Source organism: Myotis lucifugus, unplaced genomic scaffold, assembly GCF_000147115.1.
Source record: "Myotis lucifugus unplaced genomic scaffold, Myoluc2.0 scaffold_133, whole genome shotgun sequence".
Lineage (NCBI taxonomy): Eukaryota > Metazoa > Chordata > Mammalia > Chiroptera > Vespertilionidae > Myotis > Myotis lucifugus.
The window spans coordinates 3,177,093-3,202,223 of NW_005871181.1; the positions used below are offsets into that span (position 1 = coordinate 3,177,093).

General features: G+C 41.5%; 1 protein-coding gene across 2 annotated transcripts in view; it reads right to left on the reverse strand.

The window, feature by feature from the left end:
* Positions 1-11,614: 11,614 nt before the first annotated feature.
* BRINP3 (BMP/retinoic acid inducible neural specific 3) overlaps positions 11,615-25,131 on the reverse strand; it is a 147,732-nt gene continuing 134,215 nt past the window's right edge. The window contains exon 7 of one of the 2 annotated variants that reach the window (XM_023758597.1): positions 11,615-12,757. In XM_023758597.1, coding sequence (XP_023614365.1) covers positions 11,641-12,757 — 1,117 coding nt within the window. In that variant the 3' untranslated portion in view covers positions 11,615-11,640. The remainder of the gene's footprint in view (positions 12,758-25,131) is intronic. The other variant, XM_014460549.2, reaches the window with a different exon arrangement.

A 25,131-nucleotide genomic window follows, 5' to 3' on the forward strand; every position in this document is an offset into this window, starting at 1 on the left:
CACACACAAAGCAGAATAATATTTTCCAATATTACTTTCCAAGCCATTTTTTAAAAAAATTTGTCTCTTATTGATTTTTAGAGCAATAGGAAAGGGGGGAGAGAAAGAGAGAGAGAGAGAGAAACATTGATGGGAGAGAGATATTGAGCAGTTGCCTCCTGCATGGCCCCCACTGGGGACTGAGCATGCAACCTGGGGAATGGAATCGTGACCTCCTGGTGCCCGGGTCGATGCTCAACCACTGAGCCACACCGGCCAGGTGGTTTTACATTTTAAAGGGTTTCATTAGGTTTGAAGGTTTTTTATTAAGTTTTATTATTTGAGTCCACGCACAAGGTGAAGTCAGAGGCAGAGGTGAGAGCTTGTTCCCAGGAGCTAGAATTGCAGGCAGCCCCCAAAGGTGGGAAAGACAAGAGCTGGAACCTTCCCAAGAGCCTCCGCGGGGCCTCTGGCCCTGTGCCCCCTGGATTCTAATTTACTTCCGGCCTCCAGAAATGTGTGCAAATAAATGCAGATCGCTTTAAGCACCGAGTTCGTGGTCATCTGTTACAGCAGCCACAGGGAAAGGATAGCCACTAACTTCATATGAACAGGAGATGCGCTTTGAATGCAAACAGCTAGAGGCCTTAGAATGAACATCCTGACTGAGTGAGTAAAGGAGCCGGGGAAGAAAGGAGAGAAGAACTGAGGACCCGAGGGACATGGTTAGCATCTCAGAGAGTAATTTAGTTACAGTATTAAGGATGCACTAATTTGCACATGGCGAAAGGAAAATTAATTTCCAGGGTTTTCATACTATCATGCGTAAACACTCAATTATCACTTAAAAGACACAAGTGCAATGAATGAAGTAATTGAAGTGAATGGATAATTATTAATACACTTTAAAAATGTCCTTAAATTATTGCTGTGTACCTAACAACACGAGTCACTCATGGTCTCTAAAGTTTTCTTGATATAAAGAGAGACATGAATGAAGTTGCTAAAAGGGCATGTATAAATACATGTCTCTATCACATTGCAAATTTTTTAATATATAGGTTTTTTTTAAAAAAATGTTTTTGATTCTGGAGAGAGAAGGAGAGAGAAACATCTATCTACTGCCTCTTATAGGCCCCCTACTGGGAATTGAGTCTGAAATCCCAGTCATGTTCTCTGACCAGGAATCGAACCAGTGCAAGGGATGATGGTCAAACAAATGAGCCTCACTGGCTAGGGATCATATTGCAATGTTATAAATAGAATTAAAATACGGTACTGAATAGCACAGTGTAGAACTAAAATGCCTCTAATCCCTGATCCTATTATTCACCAGCTGTGTGACTTTGGATAAATTATCTCACCTTTCTGTGCCTTGGTTAGCTCAATCTGTAAAGTACTGATGTACATAGACTTCTCTGGGTTGATCTGTGAATTGCACGGGTTGATATTTGCACAATACTTAGAACTATGCCAGGCATTTCATTCTTTAAAAATGTTACTAAATAAACAAGAGAGACTAACATATTTCATTACCACTTGGGGTATAAGCTACATTGATGATGTTTAAGACCGCAGTGATTTTAAGAAGTTTTACCAATTTTATAAATGTTTTAGTTCCTGTTCTGTTATAAGAAAAATGCCATGGACTGTGTGGCTTAAACAACAAACATTTATTTCTTGCAGATTGGGAGGCGGGAAGTCAAGATTAAGGCGCCGGAGGATTCCTTGTCTGCATAGTGGTTCATAGACAAAGACCTGCCTGTGTCCTCACCAGGTAAGAGGAGTGAGGGAGCTCGCTAGATCTCTTACAGGGGCACTAATCCCACTCGTGAGGGCTTCACCCTTATCACTTAACCACCTCCCCTTATTCCCACTTCCTAATGCTATCTCATTGGGAATTAGTTTTCAACAAACATTCAGTCTATAGCAATAAAAAAAAAGAAAACATTTGCTAATTTGGGAAAAGCAAAAGAAAAATACGTCAACTACCGTGTTACTGCTACCTGTTAGGAATAACATGTTTTAGAAATGCTATCATGGAAAACAAATATTTAAAAGAGGAAATAGACTGACCAGGGCGTCCATGTCCCTGGTTGGGGGTGGAGACTATGGATGAATATGACTCTTGGCCTCTCTTTTCTTCAGAACCCATATAGGCAGCTTTAAAAAATACACACACACACACACACACACACACACACATATATGTGTGTGTGTGTGTGTATATATATATATATGTATTGATTTCAAGAGGAAGGGATAGGGAGAGAGAAACATCCATGATGAAAGAATCATTGACCGGCTGCCTCCTGCACGCCCGCCACTGGGATGAGTCTGCAACCCAGGCATGTGCCCTTGACCGGAATCAAACCTGGGACCCGCAGGCCGACACTGTATTCACTGAGCCAAACCAGCTAGGGTCACATAGGCAACTTTAATATTTTGGAGACCTCCTTCCTTTGTAAATGGCAATGCAATTGAAAGGTTGATGGCCTTCTTTTACATTGATGGATTTTTGATAACTTTTTTCTTACATAAAAGATTTTGAATAGTCAGGTAAATCTGTTAAGTATTGATTTTTAAAAATCCATCTTCTCGAAAGGTATTGTTTTCTAAAATTTAGGTATACTTTTCTGCAATCCCCATATTCCACATGATGAATGCAAATTTTCGGGAATTTAATTGATTGCACAAAATGAGTGACCCTAATGCATCATTCATTGCATTTTCCTTCTATCCCATCCCACGCTTCAGTCATCACGGAACAGTGGACATCATGGTTTTGGCAACTGCTGGACTGGCAAAGCTAACTGTGGCTTTGTTACTGCAAAAGCCAAGCCTATCAGATTGTGTACAGGACCCCTTGCCAATGGAGAGTGGCATTAATTTTTAAATCTCCCTGAACAACTGAGGAAATCACTGTGTTCAGCAGTGCTTAAAAAACAATGTTTACTTTCCCAAAATCAAAGCATTGGAACCCAAAGTGCCAATTAAACTTTCAAGCAATGCCAACCATATATTCCTCATTGCCAGGCTATGCATTGGCATTCCCAAATTATATGGCATTCGCTTTATCTGGAATGTCCTCTGGTGCCCTCCTAATGTACTACGATCCTACTCATATTTTAAGGCTCAGCGAGCCACCATCATCACCACTGATATTTGGCAGCCGCTCTCACTCAAAGAGGGCTCTACCATTTGAATCCGTTTGCACAGGAGGCCATAGAAATGTTTGAGTTGAAAGAGAACCTAAAGCAAAAGTAGCCATAACGTTTATATGGCAGGAATTCGGGTCCCAGAGGACTGAGTGACTTATTGCAACAAGATGCTAAGCACAAAAGAGTTAGATTTCCTGACTGTAATTTATTATTAAAATAGAATTTTTTAGTGTATGTTTGCACTCTCGGGGGCCATGGAAATCAGGAAAGTGCAACCCAAAACATCTATGGAACTGTTAAAAGACAAGGCCTTCACTTCCTATGTGATACTTGGATCTGATTTCAACCAGAGTGCAGGGGGCACTTTAATTTGAATTGTTTCCATGGGTTTCAGTTAGAAGAGAACATCTTATTGCTAATAATGATAATAATAATAATAATAATAAACTACTACATTAAAACTTAGTTCTTTACCATGTATGTTTACATTGTACTGATAGCTATTTACCTATCTACCATTATATATGCATCCACCTATCCATCTCTCTATAGCTGATCTTTGAACAACTCAGGGGTTAGGGGTGCCAACCCCCACATAGTTGAAATTCTGCATTTAACTTTTGACTCCCCCAAAACTTAGTCGTCCCTTGGCACCCCGGGGGATTGGTTCCAGGACCCCTCTACCCCCCAGATACCAAACTCTGTGAATGCTCAATTCCTTATATAATATGGGGTAGATTAATGCATACAGTTGGAACCCCCTACTGCAGATCAAAAAGAGTACAGTTATTTATTGAAAAAATCCATATGTAAGTGGATCCATGCAGTTTAAACCAGTGTTGTCCAAGGTCAACTGTACATGAGTAGATAAAAATGAACATATTGCTCCCTGTCGTATGATTTGGATTTTACTGGCCTCAAAGTGGATGAGAATGCCTTATATCATCCATCATCCCCCCAGCCAGGTTACTCACAACTGCGTAGAATAAATTACGTATTCAGTATAATTTCTGATATTGCTGATAATGAGAGTGATGAAGTCAGCCAATGTGGAAGCAGTATGTAAATTGTATCTGTATCAACAGTTTGACATACCTGACATCAACATTAATTAATGCAATGAATGATTCATTGCATCAAATCAAATATCAGAGAAGCATGTCTTTATAAAGCAGGGTACAACGAGCATAGTAAGTGCGGTTTAGGATCACTTCAATTAATAACTAACTTTCTATCAGTTTACCTATTCAGCTTTACTTTCTATCTCTAGAAATGAAACATAATGATAATGGAAATTCAACCATGTGTGTATTGGAATTACATTTTTTTTTATTTTGTTAAGTCAGATTTACAAGGTGGCCTTTAATAACGAAGAAATAGGTCATTAGTCCAGGGATAATGGGTAGCTGTGTCATTCTAATCACAGGGCTTTTATCTCTGGATCCATGGCTCCTCCAGGTCCTGACTTTTTTTTTTCAATCTCAGCAAGTGAGGAAGGAAAAGGAGAACAAGGAGGGACAAGCTACCATGTTCCTATGAAGAGCATGCAAGGTCGGCTTCATGAATGTGCCTCCGTGGGCGATTCCCAGGACCCCACATGGAGAAGGACCCAGGCTTGGAAATTCTCCACAAGGTAGTGCATTTTCATTGTGCATAGAACCCTGCAAATGGTGGCGCTGGCTCTGAGAACATGAGGCAAGTACACATTCCTTCTTTTCACCTCCTATTTATCAGAATCTGGCTGTAGGACCACAATGGATCACACAACATGCTATCCTGATGGATGTGCTATCTCCACAGTAGCCAGTGGCAGCTAAAACTCAGGAGTTCTAATAGCAGCCGAAGCAGAGTCAATAGTGGCCATAATCTAGCAAATTCAGCCACAAGTTGCATGTTTTCCATTGTTTTGTTCTTAGAACCTGGTGTTAGGGTTTTTGGCCTGTGACATGGGCTGTGAAAGAATTCGCAGCTAAAAGAAGAGGTAGATGCAGGGAGAAAGTTGATTTGACTTTACCCGAAGAGAATGGGCCAGTGCATTGCTAATCAATCAGTGCAAGGGCCAAAACTGCGCCTGCGTTTTAAAATCTTGGACAAGAAAGGGAGGGGGATTTTCGGGCTGCTGCTGTTGCTGGGTGAAATTGAGCAGACATGGAGGGCTGGGGGGGTTTGTCTTTGTTAGTTCTTCAGGAGGCAATACGGGCAGGTGCCCTAGGGAGGTGTCTTATCAGTATTTTTCCAAAGCCTGCGAAACATTCTTAGAGCAAAAGTTATGAAGAGTTGAAAAGAGGCTTGTTTAAAGAGGGAGAGAGGAAGGGAACTTTGTACTAAACCAGCAGGGAGGAGGGGTGTGTATACAAGAATGTAGCCTCAAAAGTAGCTTATCTTGTCCCTCAGTTTGAACCGAGGGACCGATTGGATCAGAGGACCTCACAGTCTTGGGGTTTAATTGCCAGGTGCTGCTCATAAATTGTGGAAGGCTAAAGCAAAGAAAAAAAGGCCTTTTTTCCATCCTAACACCTTGCAATACAACAGGCACATGGTTGGGGCTTGGTATGTTTTATTGTTGAAAAAATAAACATATGGCTCAATCACTGTATCAACAGAACAAAAAGAAAGTTAAGTATTTCAATTTTATGTAGATCCGTGTCATGAAGGCCATTAAGAAAATGAGACTGGCTCAATCGAGAAATAGTTAATATTAGGTAAATGCTTCCAAATATTAGAAAATGTGTTTCAAATCCTTAGCTCAAAATAGGCAAAAGTTGGTAACTAGTAGTCCAGTAGAGTTCTGTCTTCATAAATATAAACCATATTTGACTAAAAAACATGTTACAGAGGTACAGGATCTCAGCTTCTCTAATCACTGAATGCATCAAATCACTCCTGGATAAAAAAGGAGTATTCATTCAGACACATGTAGGTGTCCTAAGTTCCTTCCCATGTCCACCTTATTGAAGGGATATATATATATATATAAGGGTTAGGACAACTGAGTGTAATGCTACATATACATATATACATACATACACACACACACATATATATATATATATGTTTTAAGGGTTAGCACAACTGAGTGTAATGCTTGGTGCCCAAATGCTGGGCTGATGCTGGGGAAATTGGCATGAACACAAGAATTATAGCAATCCAGAGCCATTTAGTATGCAGCAAAACTAGCCTATGTGCCCAAATGATGACTGTGCCTGATATATTATTAACAACAGCCTAAGGTACCTGGTGGTCATTTTGCTTGTACTCCATAAAATTTACAAAAAGCTCCATCAAAGGCATTACAGCAAAAAAAAGTTTTAGGTTGTAAAAGGAGTATAAGGTTTTCATTTCTAGATAATATTCTTATAAAAATAACTATTTAGTTCAGTGGTTCTCAACCTTCTGACCCTTTAAATACAGTTTCTCATGTTGTGACCCAACCATAAAATTATTTTCGTTGCTACTTCATAAGTATAATGTTGCTACTGTTATGAATCGTAATGTAAATATCTGATATGCAGGATGGTCTTAGGCGACCCCTGTGAAAGGGTCATTTGACCGCCAAAGGGGTCGCGACCCACAGGTTGAGAACCGCTGATTTAGTTCCTGCTAAGTTACTGAATACATGAAGCATTTCCATAGTTTGTAAATGGAAAATGTTGTGCCCATTACTATAAAAGTGCATTAGCGTCGTCACATATTCAATTGGAGGAGGCATTGGAGAAAGGCAATGCATAGGATGTCTTACTCCAGCAGATGAAAGCTGAACCAAAATTTTAGAATGACTTCAAATGGAATGGTTTTAAAAACGAGATACATTTATGTCTCACTTGGTTAATGGTTAATGTGTAGGGTGTGTATGTAGGCTTTGCTCAGAGTATTCATTTCAGCAACAGTTGGGGTTCTTGCACCTTTGGAACATGGTTTTCTAGGAAGTTCCGCTCATGGCCATTCACAGCCAGGGCGGCGGGTAAGTAACAGTGAGCCTTGGCCAAGCTTCTTTCAAGCACATACGTTTGGGTGTTGTCCAGGGAGGATTTGCACTCAGGTCTCACTGGTAAGAATTTAGTCAGTCACACGTACCTACCAGTGAGGGAAGGAAAAGGAATTGAGCTGGGAAGCTTTGTACTCACCGAAAAGGAGAAGATGAATTTGAGGGAGTGGACAGTAAAAAGTAACAATACTTCTGGGAAACATTATTCAAAAGTTGAGATTTTTGCTTGAACATGATTTGTATCCATGAAACTTTTAATAATACACTGAATATCCTAGGGATTATGAATTCTAAAACAACTTTTATTTACTCTTTTTTTGAAATATATATTTTTATTGATTTCAGAGAGGAAGGACTAAGGAGAGATAGAAACATCAATGATGAAAGGGAATCATTGATCGGCTGCTTCCTGCACACCCCCTACTGGGGATTAAGCTCGCAACCCTAGCATGTGCCCTGAATGGGAATCCAACCATGATGTCCTGATTCATAGGTCGATGCTCTACCATTGAGCCGCACTGGCCAGGCATAACTTTTATTTTAGAACAGATTTAGAGTTACAGAAAAATTATTAAAAAATGTGTTTCTATATCCCACTCCCACTTTTCCCTATTATTAAAATCTTATATCAATGTGGTACCTTTGTTACAATTAATAAATATTGTAACATTAACTTAAGTCTCTACTTTATTCAGATTCCTTAGTTTTGACCTAATGACTTTGCTTTATTGCTGGTGGTACCGAGGTAAGTTGAATAGTAGAAACCTGGTCTATGTTTAACCTACCATTTTTCTTTTTTTAAAAGAATGCAGTCTAATATTAAGTAATAGTTTGGTATGAAATAAATACTTTGGAAAAGGAAGATAGGGAGATAGCCAAGGGCTGGATTAAGAAAAGAATTACATGCCAATTAAAGAGTTAGTTCCCTATTCAGTAAAGATACGTGTAACATTTCCATTTTAATAGGTTTATAATTTAAAAGTTCACACTGGTGACTGGGGGGGGGGAATGGAACTGGAAAAATTACCAAGGAAATTAGAGAGTAAAGATCAATTATGGATTTCCAGCAATACGGTAGACTCACCATTTTTTTTAAAGGCTCCTGTATTAGCCAACTTCTGAACCCCTTCAAGGCTGTTTTATGCCCATAATAATGCTGGTTGGAGGGAGAGTCAAGTTAGAAATCTGTGGTGAGGTTACTACCTTATCTTAAAATCCCATGCTCTCAGAACAGTGCTTTACTCATGGTAAGTACTGCATAGATATTTAATTAATCAAGTATTACATAGGATAGTTTTTATGTGATAGTTGCAGTGTACAACCATAGAATGAAATAGTACTTTGGTCATTAAATGGTTAGTCTGATTTTCAGAACATGAGATAATTTCAAGTGTGGAATTTTTGCTTCAGATTGAATTTCATTTAGATGTACTAATTTACCACATGTCTTCAATATCAAATAATTTGACATGGCTATTCTAATTCACAAGCCATCCATAGTTCATTAAAAGAGCTGATGTTGCCTTCGTGTAAAAGAAATGGAGATGTAAAAATTTCCAGCTGACATATATTTATCAAATATTGAACTATTATAGGGTGATTGAATTATAATTTATATTTCTATCTCCAGGAAAACCTGGAAGTAGAAACATAAATCTGATCACATAGATGGAGGAAAGTAGAATGTCAATGGCAGTAGAATCAGAGATAGTAAATGGGCATGGCAAAATGTCGACTCTCAGGTTTTAAAAATTCAGTCAATTACGAGATAATTGCCTAAGAATATCACAAGCTTAACATCTGTGACTCTGTGGCTTCAAATTATAAATACCGTATCTATGACCAGAGGGAAATGCAATTTTGCAAGAGGATTATTGTTCTAATTAAATGATCCAGGCACCGGATCAGAATGAGATTCTTATCCCAGTCTCTCTGAGCTTGATTTACTTCAGATGTTCTTTTCAGTGGTCACATTGATTTGGGAAACCTAGCTGTAGCTTCTTACAAATCCTAAGCCACATTTATTATTGAAAATTGTCTTTTTCTACGAGCTTTTCCAAATTCTGGTAATATAAAAAACATAAAAAATATGTGTTGATCGTTTAAATCTGTAGAACACTTGGGAATTTGCTTGGTATGTTCGCTTACACTGTATTCATGGTGCCTTAGACACAACATGCGGAGAGAAGCATTCGTATTACCTCTGTATTTCGGGGGAAACCAGACTCGGATAGAAAGGTCATGGTGACAGTGTTGCCAAGGCAGCTGGCACTCAGATAATTAGATCCTGACCAAGGGACTTCTGTGCCAAAACAGGATGTCCCAAGACGAAGTTAAGTTCTTCCTTACCTGTCGCTGTAGGGTCTTATCTCTCATAAGGCAGAGCGAGCCGAGCATGGCTGACAATGTCCTCAAGTTCCAGGGAATGACCGCCGTCCTGTGTCCATTGGGGACAGTGTGTGTTGCTTGGTTGGTTTCTGGGCCTAGGATTCCAGGGTTCTTCTGATAAAGGTCCTCATGGCAATTCTGACTTTTCCAAACCTCTGTTGGAATCTTGGTCTCTTAACGTCTTGGTTTGACCAACCACTCTGAGCCTGTCTTTCACCCAAAAAAGGGGAATAATAATCTATAACCTCGTGGTGTTGTTAGAATCAAAGGAAGAGAATATTTGATGTAACACCAAAATGATGGTGTTTAATAATTCTATTTCCTGTTGAATTGCTTACAAGCCACCCCAAACAATGCGAGAACAGTGTTTTGCTTATGGTAGATCGAATACATATTTATTGTCAGAACTACTTGTTGTTAAAATGCCTTGGAAAGAAAGACAAACATCTCGAGAATCCAGAATGTCTGGGTGATGTTTTTGTCGCCAGTCTTACTCTGTTCATTTCTCCGAGCCCTGGAAAATGACCCGATGGCCTCAGAAGGTAAGCTGGGCCGGATGGGGTATTTGTTTAAATGCTAAGAAATGCTTATGAACCATCTAGACAAGAGCTGAGTGGTAAGTACCATATCACACTTGACGGGTACATCCAGGTAGATCTACACAAATGCATTTAAGGGGGGTGGGAGCAGCCGGGGAGAGATCAATGGGGGGAAAGGAAGACATATGTAATACTTTAAACAATAAAGCATTTAAATTTAAAAAATGCATTTTAAATCCACAGGGAAAAAAGTACTAATTATATACCTAATATTACACCATGGGCAATATGGGAACTCATTTTAAAACAAATTTAAAATTAGTTTTGCCGAGGCTGGTTTGGCTCAGTGGATAGAGCGTCGGCCTGCGGACTGAAAGGTCCCAGGTTCGATTCCAGTCAAGGGCAGGTATCTGGGTTGCGGGCACATCCCCAGTGGGAGATGTGCAAGAGGCAGCTGATCGATGTTTCTCTCTCATCGATGTTTCTAACTCTCTATCTCTCTCCCTTCCTCTCTGTAAAAAATCAATAAAATATATTTTAAAAAAATAAAAATAAAAAAAAATAAAATTAGTTTTATATTGAAAGGGTGTTTTTTAAAAAAATGTATTTTAGTAATAGTTTATCCGAGAGGAAAAAAAATGTTTCTTTACATCAGTTATTTGATTATTTATTTTATACCAATACAGTACTATTTGTAAATTCTGGAAGTTATACAATTGACATTGGTAAAATGTTGGAGTAACTAGGTTTTCAGTACATGAAGTGAAAATGATTGTGTGTCGTATACTGACTATAGGTTATTAGAATTTAGAAAAACAATGGCTAAGCAAGTTGCTAAAAAAAAAAAAAACAAAAAAAAAAACTAAGAGTTTCCTTTGTCTATGATGTGCTTCTAATCACCTTTTTAAGTATGTTTCCCGAAATGGTCTGATATTTAGTTGGGAAATACTTTACCTGCTTATTATAATAGTGATGGTGTCTCTTAGAATGGTTTGCAAGTACGGGTAATACGAGTAATAATGTATCAACTGCTTCCCAAGCATTCTATCTTGTTGGGCTTTCCCTGAAGGCGGTTGAGAGGGACTTTCAAATGTTCCCATTTTAAAAAATCTTGGTGAATTTTCCCCAGGTGCTAACAAGCCATGTATCCAAATAGAACTCATTTCATGGGGAAAAAAAAAGAATCCCACAGCACTTCTTTTAATAACTGTTCAGCTACAAAATTTTATTGGTATCTTTTTATGTTCCCTCCAGAGGATGTAATGCACAAAAGCATTGCCACGGAACATATAAAATTACAAATGAAATTTATTGTAAAAAGTAGACTGTCTTCTAGACGGGTGTCAGTATTTATTTCATTCATCAACCAAGACTGCAGTGGAATATATTCATGGTCAGCAAGTCCACGGGTGGAAACTGCCATCCAACGTTATTGACGGATATAAGACAAGATATTGAAAAGACAATTTTGTGTGTGAGTGTGTGTGTGTGTTTTTTTTTTAAATGTACTCTTCCAAACAGAAACGGTTGCACAAAAAGCACTGTAAAAACTCCTCCCGGGGTTTGGGTTTGTGCTTGACGTGACGGGTTAACTACATAATTTGGTCGTGTCGTAATCCACGGTGTTGGGCAATTTGGCATTGAAGGCCTGGAGGGCGGCCTGGATCCGCACCACCTCGCTGGTGGCCAGCTTGAGCCGGTGGCGGAGCAGGCAGGAGAACAGGTCCAGGCGGCGCGGGCCGGGCGGCGACAGCTTGTTGACCCGGTCCCTGATCTCCACCAGCTGCAGCAGCGCCGAGTCCTGGGATCCCTGAGTGTAGGGGTAATCCAGCTGCAGGATCAGGTCCCGGATGGCCTCGGGGTCGAAGTGCATGCTGTAGCCGAACACCTGGATGTGGTTGATCTTCATGTAGCCCAGGTTGCGCGCCGGGTCGATGAACTCCAGCGGCTCGTAGTAGACGCTCTCGTTGCCGTTGGGGCCGCTGGAGCGGATGCGGCTCCGCAGGTAGATGTGCACCGTCTCGAAGAACGTCTTCCACGTGTTGCCCAGCGTCAGGGACCAGTTGTAGCACTGCAGGGGCAGGTCCAGCCTAGTCCGCTCCCAGTCGGGGAAGCTGTCCTCGCTGACGGGCATGAACCAGCTCTCCGAGTGGCTGCCCCCGAACGGGTTGATGTACACGGCCAGCACGGGCTCCAGGGTGCTGTTCTTGGTCAGGCAGATCTGCAGCGACAGGCCCAGGATCATGTGCACCAGGCTGGACTTGTACTTGTTGCTCTTCAAGGTGAGCAGCATGCGCTTGCGCCACGAGGGGTCGAACCAGCTGTTGAGGCGCATGTCGTTGCTGATGAAGATGGCGTGCACCTCGAGGCGCCGGTCCGTCTTCTGCAGCAGGTACTTCAGCTCCAGGTCCTGCAGGTCGGTCTCGAAGCCGATGTAGTGGTCGGTGGACTCGGCCACCTCGGGCTTGCACAGGCCCTGGCTCAGCATGTAGCCCGTGTTGCAGGCGCCGCAGCGGGTGCGGTTGTCGGGGGCGCAGGCCAGGCAGGCGGCCGCGTCGCCCACCGTGCAGGGCAGGGCGGCCGTGCAGGCCAGCTGGTCGCTGGGGCAGGTGCAGGAGTGCGTCTCCTCCGAGAAGCTGCCCAGGAGCCCATTCTCGTTGCAGTAGAGGAAGGACTGGATGCGCGTGAGCCAGTAGGTGGCGGTTCTGGAACACAGAACAGGGAGAATCGGGGTCAGTACGGGCACCGGGTGGGGGCTGCAGCGAAGTCAGACTGCGCCCTGAGCTTCGCTCTGGTTCCTTCAGGTCGGCTCCAGCCAGTGATTCACTAGTAACTGAGGTGAAAGGTCCAGAGAGCCTCGCGGGCGTGGCTCAGGGGTTGAGCATCAACCTATGAGCCAGAAGGTCCTGGTTAGATTCCTGGTCAGGCATGTGCCCAGGATGTGGGCTCCATCCCCAGGGTGGGGTGTGCAGGAGGCGGCTGATCAATGATTCTCTCTCATCATTGATGTTTCTATCACTCTCTCTCTCTCCCTTCCTCTCTGAAATCAAAATATGTTTTTAAAAAAGATCCATATAGTTCACCATTGAAGAAATATACCTGTATATTTGTATACTATACATAAATTATATATATTTAAATAATATAGTTATGTTTATATAGTATATACACTTATATACTATATAGTCATGTTATATAATATACAAACATCTATTATATATTTGTATATCATCTATTATATATTATATTTGTATATTATATATATATTTATTATATATTATATTTGTATATTATATATACATTTTATTTCTGCACAAGATTGGCTATAGATAATTCCTTCTGAAGAGATTGCATGTGGTCTCACTAGTATACTTGGAAGCTGATGGTGTATAGAGTTTGGTCGGTTATTGTTCTGAAAAGATATCCAACAACAGGAAATAAAAGTGGCTTTTCATAAACTATCTAGAGGAGAATTAGGGTGTATAGATGAGGACTGTTCCTTCATTCATCCTTAGCTTCGCCTCATAAAGCCCTCCTGTCACAGGAAGCCCTAAATAGAAAATAAAAGAAAAATAAACAGCACCAAATCGTCAATCAATGGATTTAAATCCTAGGGGTTTATCAACATTGAAAGAACAAGTACCTACTGAGAGGGAAAATATTATTGAAACATGTTTGATTTTTTACTTACAGGCTGCTCAAAGAAATTGTCGAAAATATCTCATTAAAACCAACTACAAGTTCTTTTAATAAGGGTTAAGTGTGTCAATTTAATGTGTTTGATTTGAATCATTAACAATTTTTTCTCATTTCTTCCCCAAAATCAGGCAAATCATGAAGCCAATTTAAGATGTTATTTTCCTGTTTCCTCACCTTATTCAGACTCTTTTTTTGTTAATCCTCACCCAAGGAGTTTCTACTGATTTTTAGAGAGAGTAGAAGGGAGCGGGGAGACAGAGAGAGAGAAACAGCAATGTGAGACACATCAACAGGTTGCCTCCCACTCACACCTCGACCAGGGCCAGGATGGAGCCTGCAACTCAGGTATGTGCCCTTGACTGGAATTGAACCCAGGACCCTTCAGTCCGCAGGCTGACGCTCTATCCACTGAGCCAAACCCACTAGGGCTCAGACACTCTAGGTGTGTTTACAATCTGTAAAATAGCCGGCCTGCATGGCTCAGTGGTTGAGCATCGACCTATGAACCAGGAGGTCACGGTTTGATTCCTGATCAGGGCACATGCCCAGGTTGTGGGCTCGGATCCCCAGTGTGGGGCGTGCAGGAGGCAGCTGATGATATTCTCTCTATCCATCTCCCTTCCTCTCTAAAAATCAACGAAAACATTAAAACAAAAAATCTGTTAAATAATGAAGGAAAAGTGTGGCTGTGCATTCAGAAAATGTTTTCTCATACTAGCTGTACGATCATGGAATATTAGGGCAGGTTGTGTAACCCACTTCCCCTCATGTGAAAAATGGGAACTGCAATATCTCCTATATTGCGTTCTTGTGAGAGATAGTTCGGCTCAGCCTGTATGCCTGTGCTTAGAATACTGCCACGTTGTCTCAGAGCAGACACAGAAATTGTACCTACTTTTGATATCCTTATGCCTTTCCAGTGTTCATTATGTAATATACATGAGATTTTCTGCAAAATGTACTCAATCCTTTACACTGCCACCATTTTTAAAAAATATATATTTTATTGATTTCAGAGAGAAAGGAAGAGAGAAGTAGAAATATTGATGATGAGAGAGAATCACTGATCGGCTACCTCTGGCACAGCCCCTACTGTGGATCGAGCCTGCGACCCAGGTATGTGCCCTGATTGAGAATCCAACCGTGGTAGATTCCTGGTTCATAGGTTGATGCTCAACCACTGAGCCAGGCTAAAATACACATTTAATATAGTTGTGAAGACCTAACTCTCAAGTTCATTTCCCTCCCCCCGCTTTTCCCACTTTCTTGCTGTAGTTCCATTTATGGCCACCTAATATAAAGAATATAAAATATATAGCCGATCTGGCTTGAAAATTACATTTTCTTCCCTGAAACCATAGCATACATTCCCCAGACAATTCATCTCTCACTGAAAAGCTCTAATCACGTTTCCAAATCACAAGGACAAACAATGAAATAAACAGACCTCAGGCTAAAAGGCTGCTCGCAAAACTAGGGCACCACGGAATCGCTGGGGCACTTTTTTACAAAAGCAACGGTCCTCCAGCTTCCAGTCTCTCCCAGCCCTTTCCCGTGCCCGCAGATGCACTTCTGGGGGAGTGTGTCTCAGTTTTGTGTCTCTACTTCCCATGTATGAATATTGATGGGCGTCCTGCCAGAGCCCGGGGACCCGGACAGAGGAGCTGGCCTGTGGATTTCCTTCCTTGCTGCTCCTTGTTGTGTTTTGACTATTTTATTGTATTTTGCAAGGAGGAACAGATTTTTCAAGGAAAAAGAAATACAATAGAAAGTCTTTTTTTTTTCTCTCCTTGTAAAAATTTGGTTAAAAATAGGAGGTGGAGCAGATTTCAAGACTGCATGTGGATTTTTCACTTACCGGAAAGATCACCAACAAAGCAAAATTTAACTTTTTAAAAAAATTTTTAAACTTGAAAAATTTTTCAGGAAAGAAGAGAAATAGCTTCAAAATGAGGCTGTACCACACCAGCCAGACATGCTTTTTTTTTTTGCCCTTGTATATACTCTATTCTTATTCTTTTCATTCCATACCTAGAAGGCAATCACCATTCATCGCCTCCTGTAGACTGTACAGTCAGTGGCAAATGAATTGTTCCCTACAGCTGCCTCCATCATGGCTTATATGTGTTAATTTTTATCTACAGGTTACAATAGGTTCTGGCAGCCTTACATTTGTCCTCCGAGTAAATGTCATATCGCTCCTGAAAAAATATACTAATTGAACATATCTGCCTTTCACCAATGCAGTTAAAAGCTCCCATTAATAGCTGAAAATTGATTGAAGTAGACAATATCTGCTTTTAGGACGAATGGCCCCAACAAATAATGCGTTTCCTCTGGCAGGTGGGGACACACGCGATGCAACTATGCGATGGCATGTCACCCGCAGGAGAAAATGAGCTCTCGAAGTGGTATGTCAACATTCATTTTCATAGCTGGGTAATACCTCTAATCATAACCAACGGGGTTAGGCCGAAACACCTGCTGTCTCTTCTGTTATCTGTGTGACAAATTAAATTCCAGGTAGCACGCCTCCCTTCTAACTGGATAGCCACGCAGGGGTGAGCCTCCTCAAGCGTTCTCACAATGTCAGTCGTGGGGGTAAACACCACATTCTAAAGGGACCAGACACAATTTCAAACGAACATGTTTCCATTACCTGTCTTAATAGATTTTCTGATTCAGAGATTGAGTGAGATAAAGATGAGTTTTTATTTATAGAGTAGTTACCTGAAGAGAGATTGAAGGGATGCGTGTGTGGGAGCTACTCAGGTAGATATCTGGGATTCTATTGGATTCAATGAAGGTGTGTGCCCTGGGGTTCTGGACATTTCTGAACACACAGACAAATGCCCGTTTCTCTGCAGGACTGGGAAACACAGTGCTTGGGTATAGGGACAGCATAATCCTCAGTTATTCAACTTCAAAAGATTCTTGCTTCTTTAAATCTAGCTGCAGGCCTAGCCCATTTGGCTCTGTGGATAGAACGTCGGCCTGCAGACTGAAGGGTCCTGGGTATGATGCCTGTCCGGGGCATGTACCTGGTTTGCAGGCTCGATCCCTGGCCCTGGTTGGGGCATGTGAGAGAGGCAACCAATCAACGTGTCTCTTTCACATCAGTTTTCTCCCTCTCTCTCTCCCCCTCCCTCCCACTCTTTAAAAATATCTTCAAATGAGGATTAACAACAACAAAATGTTAAGATGATACACTAACTTACATAATCACAATCGCCACTATCACATAACAAAATTAACTAATTTATTGGCAGTGACAAATAGCCAGGCCATATTCCAATTTACCTGAAAATCTAAAAATAATTATTTTTAATTCTTAAATATCAGGATCCAAAGAGAGTCTACTCATTTCATTAGGTAGTTATGTCCCTTAAGTCTGTTCCAGTCTTAATTTCTTTGCTTATCCCATGCTGTTGACTTGAGAAAATGAGACCAGCTTTTAAAATATCCCACTCTCTGGATGTGACTGCACCTCAGCTTTCCCTCCTCAATTACCTGGAGACCGGAAGTTGACATCAAGACCCAGGAGTCTTGTGTTTTGGGGAGGACAGTACAGACAAAGCTCATAAGTGACTCCAGAGTCACTACGTTTTATATTTAAATTAATGTTCTGGCTTCAAATCATAAACACACACACACACAGTCACACAGTTTATAAAGAACTCTGATTCCAAACCTGCGACTTCCTAAAAAATACTCATTAAAAAATAGCCTGTAGAGTGTAAGTAAGCCAAATAGCAGCCCGCCCTGTCTCCCCCTGCACTTCTGTTCCTCCTGTGCAAATAAGAAATAAAATGGTACAGAATACAACAGGAATGAGGTTAATAAACGGGTTTGCAATGGACACAGCTGTCCCCACAGGGCCTTCACCTGGGCGCTCAGAAGAGAGAGCTATGCAACATTTATTCAGCAATTTTAGGCGCTTTACCTGATGCCTTCACATGATCCTCGCTTCTCTGAGGTGAGTATTATTAAAGCTGTTTTTTACAGAGCAGATCACTGAGCCTCAGGGAGGATGGACACTTTCCTGAGGTCATGGAGGTAAAGAATTCCTGGCACGTTAGGGATGTGAGCAAAGGATTTTCTACTCCGTAAGCAGATCCATGAGCACAATTACAGGAGAAACTCCTGCCCCAAATAGACGGCCCTATGCTTGTAATTCTTTTATATATATAATTTCAGAGAGGAAGGGAGAGAGAGAAAGAAACATCAATGCTGAGAGAGAACCATTGATCAGCTGCTTCCTGCATGCCCCACACTGGGGATGGAGCCTGCAACCCGGGCTTGTGCCCTGACAGGGAATCGAACCATGACTGCCTGGTTCATAGGTCAACACTCAACCACTGAACCATGCCAGCCAGGCATACTTGTAATTCTTTCATTAGGAAATATAGTTCCTTGCATCCAGAAAAAAATAGTAATTCAAATGAGGTAATTATAAAAAATATAGTACCAATACTGCCTCTTATAATTGAACATATTTGGTTATATTTTCAGCTTAACTACACACTAATGCTAAGTTTTCCTTTCACTTTAGCCTTACAGTGATTACTTTGTGCATGAGCAGGGGTATTTATTTGTTAACTAGTGTTTATATTGCAACTTTTGCAATCGAGAAGTGTCTTAATAAGAACCTAACTTCACCATAGCAGCGAATATTGACTGTCTGCTACGTCCCAGGCATGTTTCTAAACACCGTCCCCTTTTGAAGTAATTTGAGACTCAACATGAAGCAGAGACAGGTACTAATATCTCTTCTGTTTTTCAGAAGAGGAAGGAAGTGATTTTGAACATGAACCCTGAAATGGAGGAGCTGGGACTTGGCAATATGATACCCGTCTGCACGTCTTAATACTGCATTGCCATGAAACTCGCTCCTTTTTAAAGGCACAGTAAAAGGTAATAGTATTTCCTTCAGGTAACTAAAACTTCAGTCGATTCTCAAAGACCCATCTGTGCATAATGGTGGGAAGAATGAGTGCCAGCACCGAGACAGAAGAGATGGGGAGAGAAATAGACAAAACCTAAATTATCCATTCATGTGTTCATTGTAAAAACACTTATTGATCCCACCTGGTGTGGCTCAGTGGTTAAACATCAACCTATGAACCAGGAGGTCATGGTTTGATTCCCAGTCAGGGTACGTGCCCGGGCTGCGGGCTCGATCCCCAGTGTGGGGCGTGCAGGAGGCAGCCTCTGGAAGATTCTCTCATCATTGATGTTTCTCTCTCTCTCTTACCCCCTCTCCCTTCCTCTCTGAAATCAATTAAAAAATAGTTTAAAAATATATCACTTGAATTCAGTACCTACAGTACTCACAGCGCATCTCAGTGTGTAGATCCCTTCCCGCCCTCAAAAAGGTTAATTTAAACTATGACATATCATACAGAATTTAAATCAAACACGGGAAAATGCAAACAAGGGACCATTTAACATAACATACCATGTAGTCCACCAAGGTGGAAATGCTGTGAAATGAAATTAAATATGCAACGATGAATAGATCAGACGAATTTGCAAAACTGAAAAAAAAGTCTTGAAAGACGACCTCCTACTGACAGGGACTCACAATGTGCTTGGTTGGAACTGTCGTTTGCTTCCTTAAGGGCTAGCTGTTACTGTTATAGCCTCCAAGAAAATGCTGTATTAATATTAGAGATAAAACCAAAATGGTAAAAATCAGAGCTGGATGGCTACCCATGCCCATTTGAAAGCAATCTGCACCAAAAATGCCATTGGAACGGGCCTTTCCCTGCATTTAGTTCTAAAAGCAAAGGAATGTTTCTATAAATAAATGCTAAACATGTTAGGACCTTGTTCCCCTATTCTGAAATAGGTTAAAATTCAGAAAAAGAAATCAGTCTACTTATGGAAAGCTTGCAGAAGCATGAATATGGAAGTGTCGTCAGTAAGTACTTATTAAGTTCTAATTACATATCTAGCATCATTTTAGATAATATTATGTGAGGGGAGTGGGAAAGTGGGGATCAAAAAATAAACAGGAGATTTTGTGAATTCCTAGTGCATGTTACACTAGAAATGCATAAATATATGTAATAAACATGTAATCTAAATAAAAAGCAAATTGTAGGTTGTGGTAGTTTACAGCAGTGTAGGAGGAATTTTAAGCTACAAGTGTAGGAGGAGTTAAGAAAATACAAATCATGGGGGTGGAAATTAAAAAAGGATGATACCTGGACTGAGGCTTGCACAGGGGACACAATATAAGTTAAGTGAAGGGGAATAAATACTGGGGTGACGCCCTGTGGAGAATAATATGTTACATGGATTATTACCCAGTGGCGTGACAACACACATTTCCCTCCAACTGCCTATGGGCCCTCTCCCCCTTAAGCCCCATTATCGAGTTAAATCAGCATGTCTAATTTGAATCATGCCCTGTTTTAAATAAATTTTTGTTGATTCTAGAGAGGAAGGGAGAGGGAGATAGAAGCATCAGTGATGAGAGAGAATCATTGATCGGCTGCCTCCGGCACGTCCCCACACTAGGGATCCAGCCCAACCGGGAGTGAAAGATCAATGACCTCCTGGTCCACAGGTCAACACTCAACCACCGAGCCACACTGGCTGGGCTGTTTCACTGTGTCACCTGTCTCTTGGTCCTACTCATTCTGTCACCAAATTATGTGGTTTATTTGAAAACTTATTTAAAAATTCTTTTCTAAATGAACATCCACATGATTCGACAGGAGAGGAAGAAGGAGTCCCCCCTTACCATCTGGTGTCAGGTGGCGCCTGGAATTGGTGTCTTTCTGTCCGTCTGTAAGCACTCTCTTCAGAGTGTTAGCTAAATGAACTCACTGCTGCATCTCTGGTTAAATAATTTCCTTTGTTTAGAAAGCTGCACCCAACCTGGCCTAAGCCCTGCCCTTATGTTTATGGACAAGAGAGTTCCCAACTTATCTTCAGCTCCTCTACCCCCTCGTGATCTGAAGCCATTTAATGTATCTCTACACGTTATATAGTACACACCCCTACATAATCCTAAATTTTTGAGGGCTGAGAGCCATATCTTACGTTTTTATTCTTGAAGTCCAGTAAAATGTAGGACATGCAGGAGCTGCTCATTTGCAATGCAAATAATGGATACACGAAAATGATACATGACCCTATTTAAAGACAGCATTTTGATTGAAACAGTTTAAAACCTATTTTAGAAAGCTTGTGTGTTTACACTCGGTATGTAAGAAAGTTTTGAACACGAGGCACTACATGTAACTACGAGGGTATTAAAATTAATTTGATACCATTTCACAGCTTATCAGGAGGCAGGGATGTTCAATGTCGATGTTAGAAGAACAAAGAAAAGAGAGAGTGGTTGTCCCATGCAGTACAGGATCAGAAACTCAACACCACACTTCATACTTCACTGAAATCTTGACAGACATACGCATCCCCTTCTCCAACATCGTGAGGAAATACATTCTGTCGGGTCTCATGAAGGTGACTAAGAAAATTAATTAGATCAGCATTCACCACATGCCCTGAGTCAGAGAATCCTGGAAATTAGAGCAGGGAAGGTAGGACCTTGGAGATCACCTTGTCCAACACCTTCATTTGGCGGACGAGGAAATTGAAACCTGATTGGTGAGGATAATTTCCCAAGGTCACACAGATAATTGGTAGTAGAACAAGGTCTCGAACATAAGCACTCAAACTCCTAATGAGGGTCCTTTCAGCTGAATAAAGGTCATGCTGTCCCGAAGCATTGAAGAATGAGGCAGAATAAAGAGCTTCTCTATCAAGTACATTCTAAAGAAAAGTGAATATATGTAGTATAACTATAATAATAAAAGCATAATATGCTAATTAGACCAGACGTCCTTCCGGACTAAGCTGGGGCTGCGAGGGAACCCGGGTCCTGGGTGCCAGAGGGAAGCCGGTGCTGGCAGCCAGGGGAAGGAAGGCCTATTCTTGCATGAATTTTGTGCATTGGGCCTCTAGTATAAAAATATATGTGGAATGCAGAGGTGTGCACATAAAATGCTATCGAAAGATCTGTAGATATGCAAATATATCCTGGCTCTCTTTGAAAATAATTCCTGAAAGTCTATCTTAGTTCTTTGTAAATAATATGTTGGGCATTTCATCTGAACAATCCTTAACATAAGGCCTTTGTTGATAAGGATGAAGGCAAAAGCAGTGAGAATGAGATAGCTATTCAGAATATGTAATTGATTTTCTGCACAGTTCATTTGATGATAGTTTATGGAATTGGCTACTTTTCCCAACATGGATCAAACACTTGAAAATTAAAATCGCGATGGGATGGTATAGCAGAGGTACCCACTGTTTTTTAATATTCATTCTTCCTTTCTGTGCATAGTAATGGAAGCTCATGGCTACTCAGTTGAAGCCTGCATTTCCTACTTGCAGTAGACCAAAGAGTGCCTTTAGGTTCAATACAAATTCCTCAATGGAAAGTACAAAAGGCAAAATAATTTTAAAATATTTTAGCCAAGCCAGCATGGCTCAGTGGTTGAGCATCAACCTATGAACCAGGAGGTCACGGTTCAATTCCAGGTCAGGGCACATGCCCCAGTTGTGGGCTTGATTCCCAGTAGGGGGCGTGCAGAAGGCAGCCCATCAAATGATTCTCATCACTGATGTTTCTATCTCTCTCACCCTCTCCCTTCCTCTCTGAAATAAATAAAATATGTATTTTAAATCTTTTAAATGTATGATTATTATCACTTTATAAAAATAAACACTTGAAAGTCTACTAACAAGCAGGCACACAGAGTCATATCTCTGGTTAGCTATGTACAAGTATGCGTTAAACTATAATTTTGGTTTGCAATGCTACGCTATTTACCAGTCCTGGGGATATTTATAATTCATGCGGTAGGTAATTGTAGCATGAAATTCTTTATGCACCATGTACGAGAACAGGTACAGTTTCTCAGCAGTAAGGACATAGAGCCAGTCTATGTCTCGAGCAGCGTGCCTGAGGTGAGGAATGAGAATCCTACCGACGGGATGAAGACTCTGAAACTGCAGATAAGGTTAGCAAACAAGAGGTGGCTTTTAGCTGCCTAGTTAGCAGTCCTCCTTATTCCTCTAGCATTCTCTTCCAGAAGCCACCGAGGATTTAGGGAGAAATAAATTAATTCCACATGCTGTAATGGATAACACCGAGAAAGCTATTTGCCCGTTATCCTTCTCAAAGCAAGACAGAATAAGAGGTAAATAATGATGGGAAGCGAGCGACTCAGACAGCCAGTCCTAATTTTAAATCAACACGGTGCACACAAGTCTGTTCTTTAGAGAAAAATCCTTTAAGAAGCACAGATCTATTTTGGAGGCATGAGTTTATCTTCTGACTTTCTGGAGACAAACCTACGTGGGGTTGTCCTTGCAAACAGGAAGGGCCCGGCAAGGAACCAGTGTTAACAGCCAAGTGCGGCATCAGGAGAGAATTCTGGAAGCATGTCCAGATAGCAATTCTGGTTTTGCTGTCAAGATCTGTCTGATTTGGACGTTACTTGATCTCTCTGGCTGGCAGTTTTCTCTGAGCAAATAAGAGATGACTCGGATCTTTGCCGTTAAAGACATTTTTCAGAAATGTCTTTGCTTCAAACTTCCCCAACCTGGTTGCCCTGTGTCCTCACGCTCTCTGGTCTTTGAGCAATTGGGGGTCTAAAGTGGCCAAACGCTTCGCTCTCTTTTTGGTGTGTTTTACTCAAGCCTTTCATCGAAACGTGTGTGTGTGTGTGTGTGTGTGTGTTAATTCTCACCCAAGGATATTTTTTCCATGGATTTTTAGAGAGTGGGAGGGAAGGAGGAGAGAGAGAGAGATGTGAGAGAGACACTCAGACTGGCTGCCTCCCGCACGGGGCTGGCAATGGAACCCAGGACCCTTCCAAGCTCAGGCCAATGCCCTACCACTGAGCCACACCGACCAGGGCCATCAAAATATTCTGACTCCCTCTTGTGAAGTAGCCGATTACTAGATTCAGTGGCCTCAGACCTTCTATGCTAAGCATTATTTTAATCGTCTCACGAGAGCAAAAACTTGCTAATTCTGGAAGTCCTGAGCAAAGCCGCTAAAGCAGTGCTTCTCAACCTTCTAATGCCGCGACCCTTTAATACAGTTCCTCATGTGGTGGGGACCCCCAACCATAAAATTATTTTCGTTGCTACTTCATCACTGCAATTTTGCTACTGTTAGGAATCGTCATGTAAATATCTGATATGCAGGATGTATTTTCATTGTTACAAATTGAACATAATTAAAGCATAGTGATTGATCACAAAAACAATATGTAATTATATATGTGTTTTCCGATGGTCTTAGGCGACCCCTGTGAAAGGGTCGTTTGACCCCCAAAGGGGTCTCGACCCACAGGTTGAGAACCGCTGTGCTAAAGCAATGTGGCTGCCCACACACATCCTTTCAACCTAATACCTTTTGAGACCTTTCTATAGTCAAGACATGGTTCCAAGAGCACCCCCTGGTCATCTTGCTTAATTTTCTCAACAACCCGAGTTAGCGTGGTGGTTTGGAGGCATCACCAGGAAGTGCCTATACTTCCCAGTCAGCTTCACATCCAGATTTGGCCTCGCAGGAGTTCTTGACGTGAGTTAGGTGCCGGTCCACTCACTCTGACGCCTCTCACTGGCCGGATGTTGGTGGCCCGGGAACCTTGGAAGCCACTCGCTGAAAATGCAAACTGCCACTCAGCAGGACCTCCAATGACCACGTGGGGCAGAGGCACAAGTCCCCACACCACCAAGGCCTGCTCCACTCGCGCTACCAAACTAGGACCATCCTGGGCTCTTTCAATGAGGCTCTTTCAAGTCCCTATTGTGTTTGTTTACGTTGTGACACTCACACAGGTTCACCTGCCAGGGCACTGACACCTCCTCCCAATGGACATTCTGGAAGGATAGCCTTCAGATGACTGCCGCCTACCCTTCCATTTCACAAAAGTCACCGATTTAAAAAAAACAAGGGAACTAAGCACTCCCCATATCCAGACTCACAACTCACTAAGGAATGCATGGCAACTATGGTGGATTCCACTATGCAACAATGAGAACCCACAAAATGCAGGTACGGAAATTGCGTGGATCTCGAAAACATTCTATGAGAAAAAGTAAGAAAATACATGCTACAATTCATGCAAATTAAATATGCAAATGTGAGAATCACCACTCCACATTTCACAATGCCAGGGCCACCTTTAAAGACATCTGTCAAGCCCAGTAGAGTGGGAGCCCATCAGATGGAAGTGGGCTAACGAGTAAAAGACCAGAATACATGTATACATGGAATGAGGCAAGAAAGAAAAGTATAACTATGAGCCATGTATGATGAGCTCAAGTCTCTATACTTAAGGTT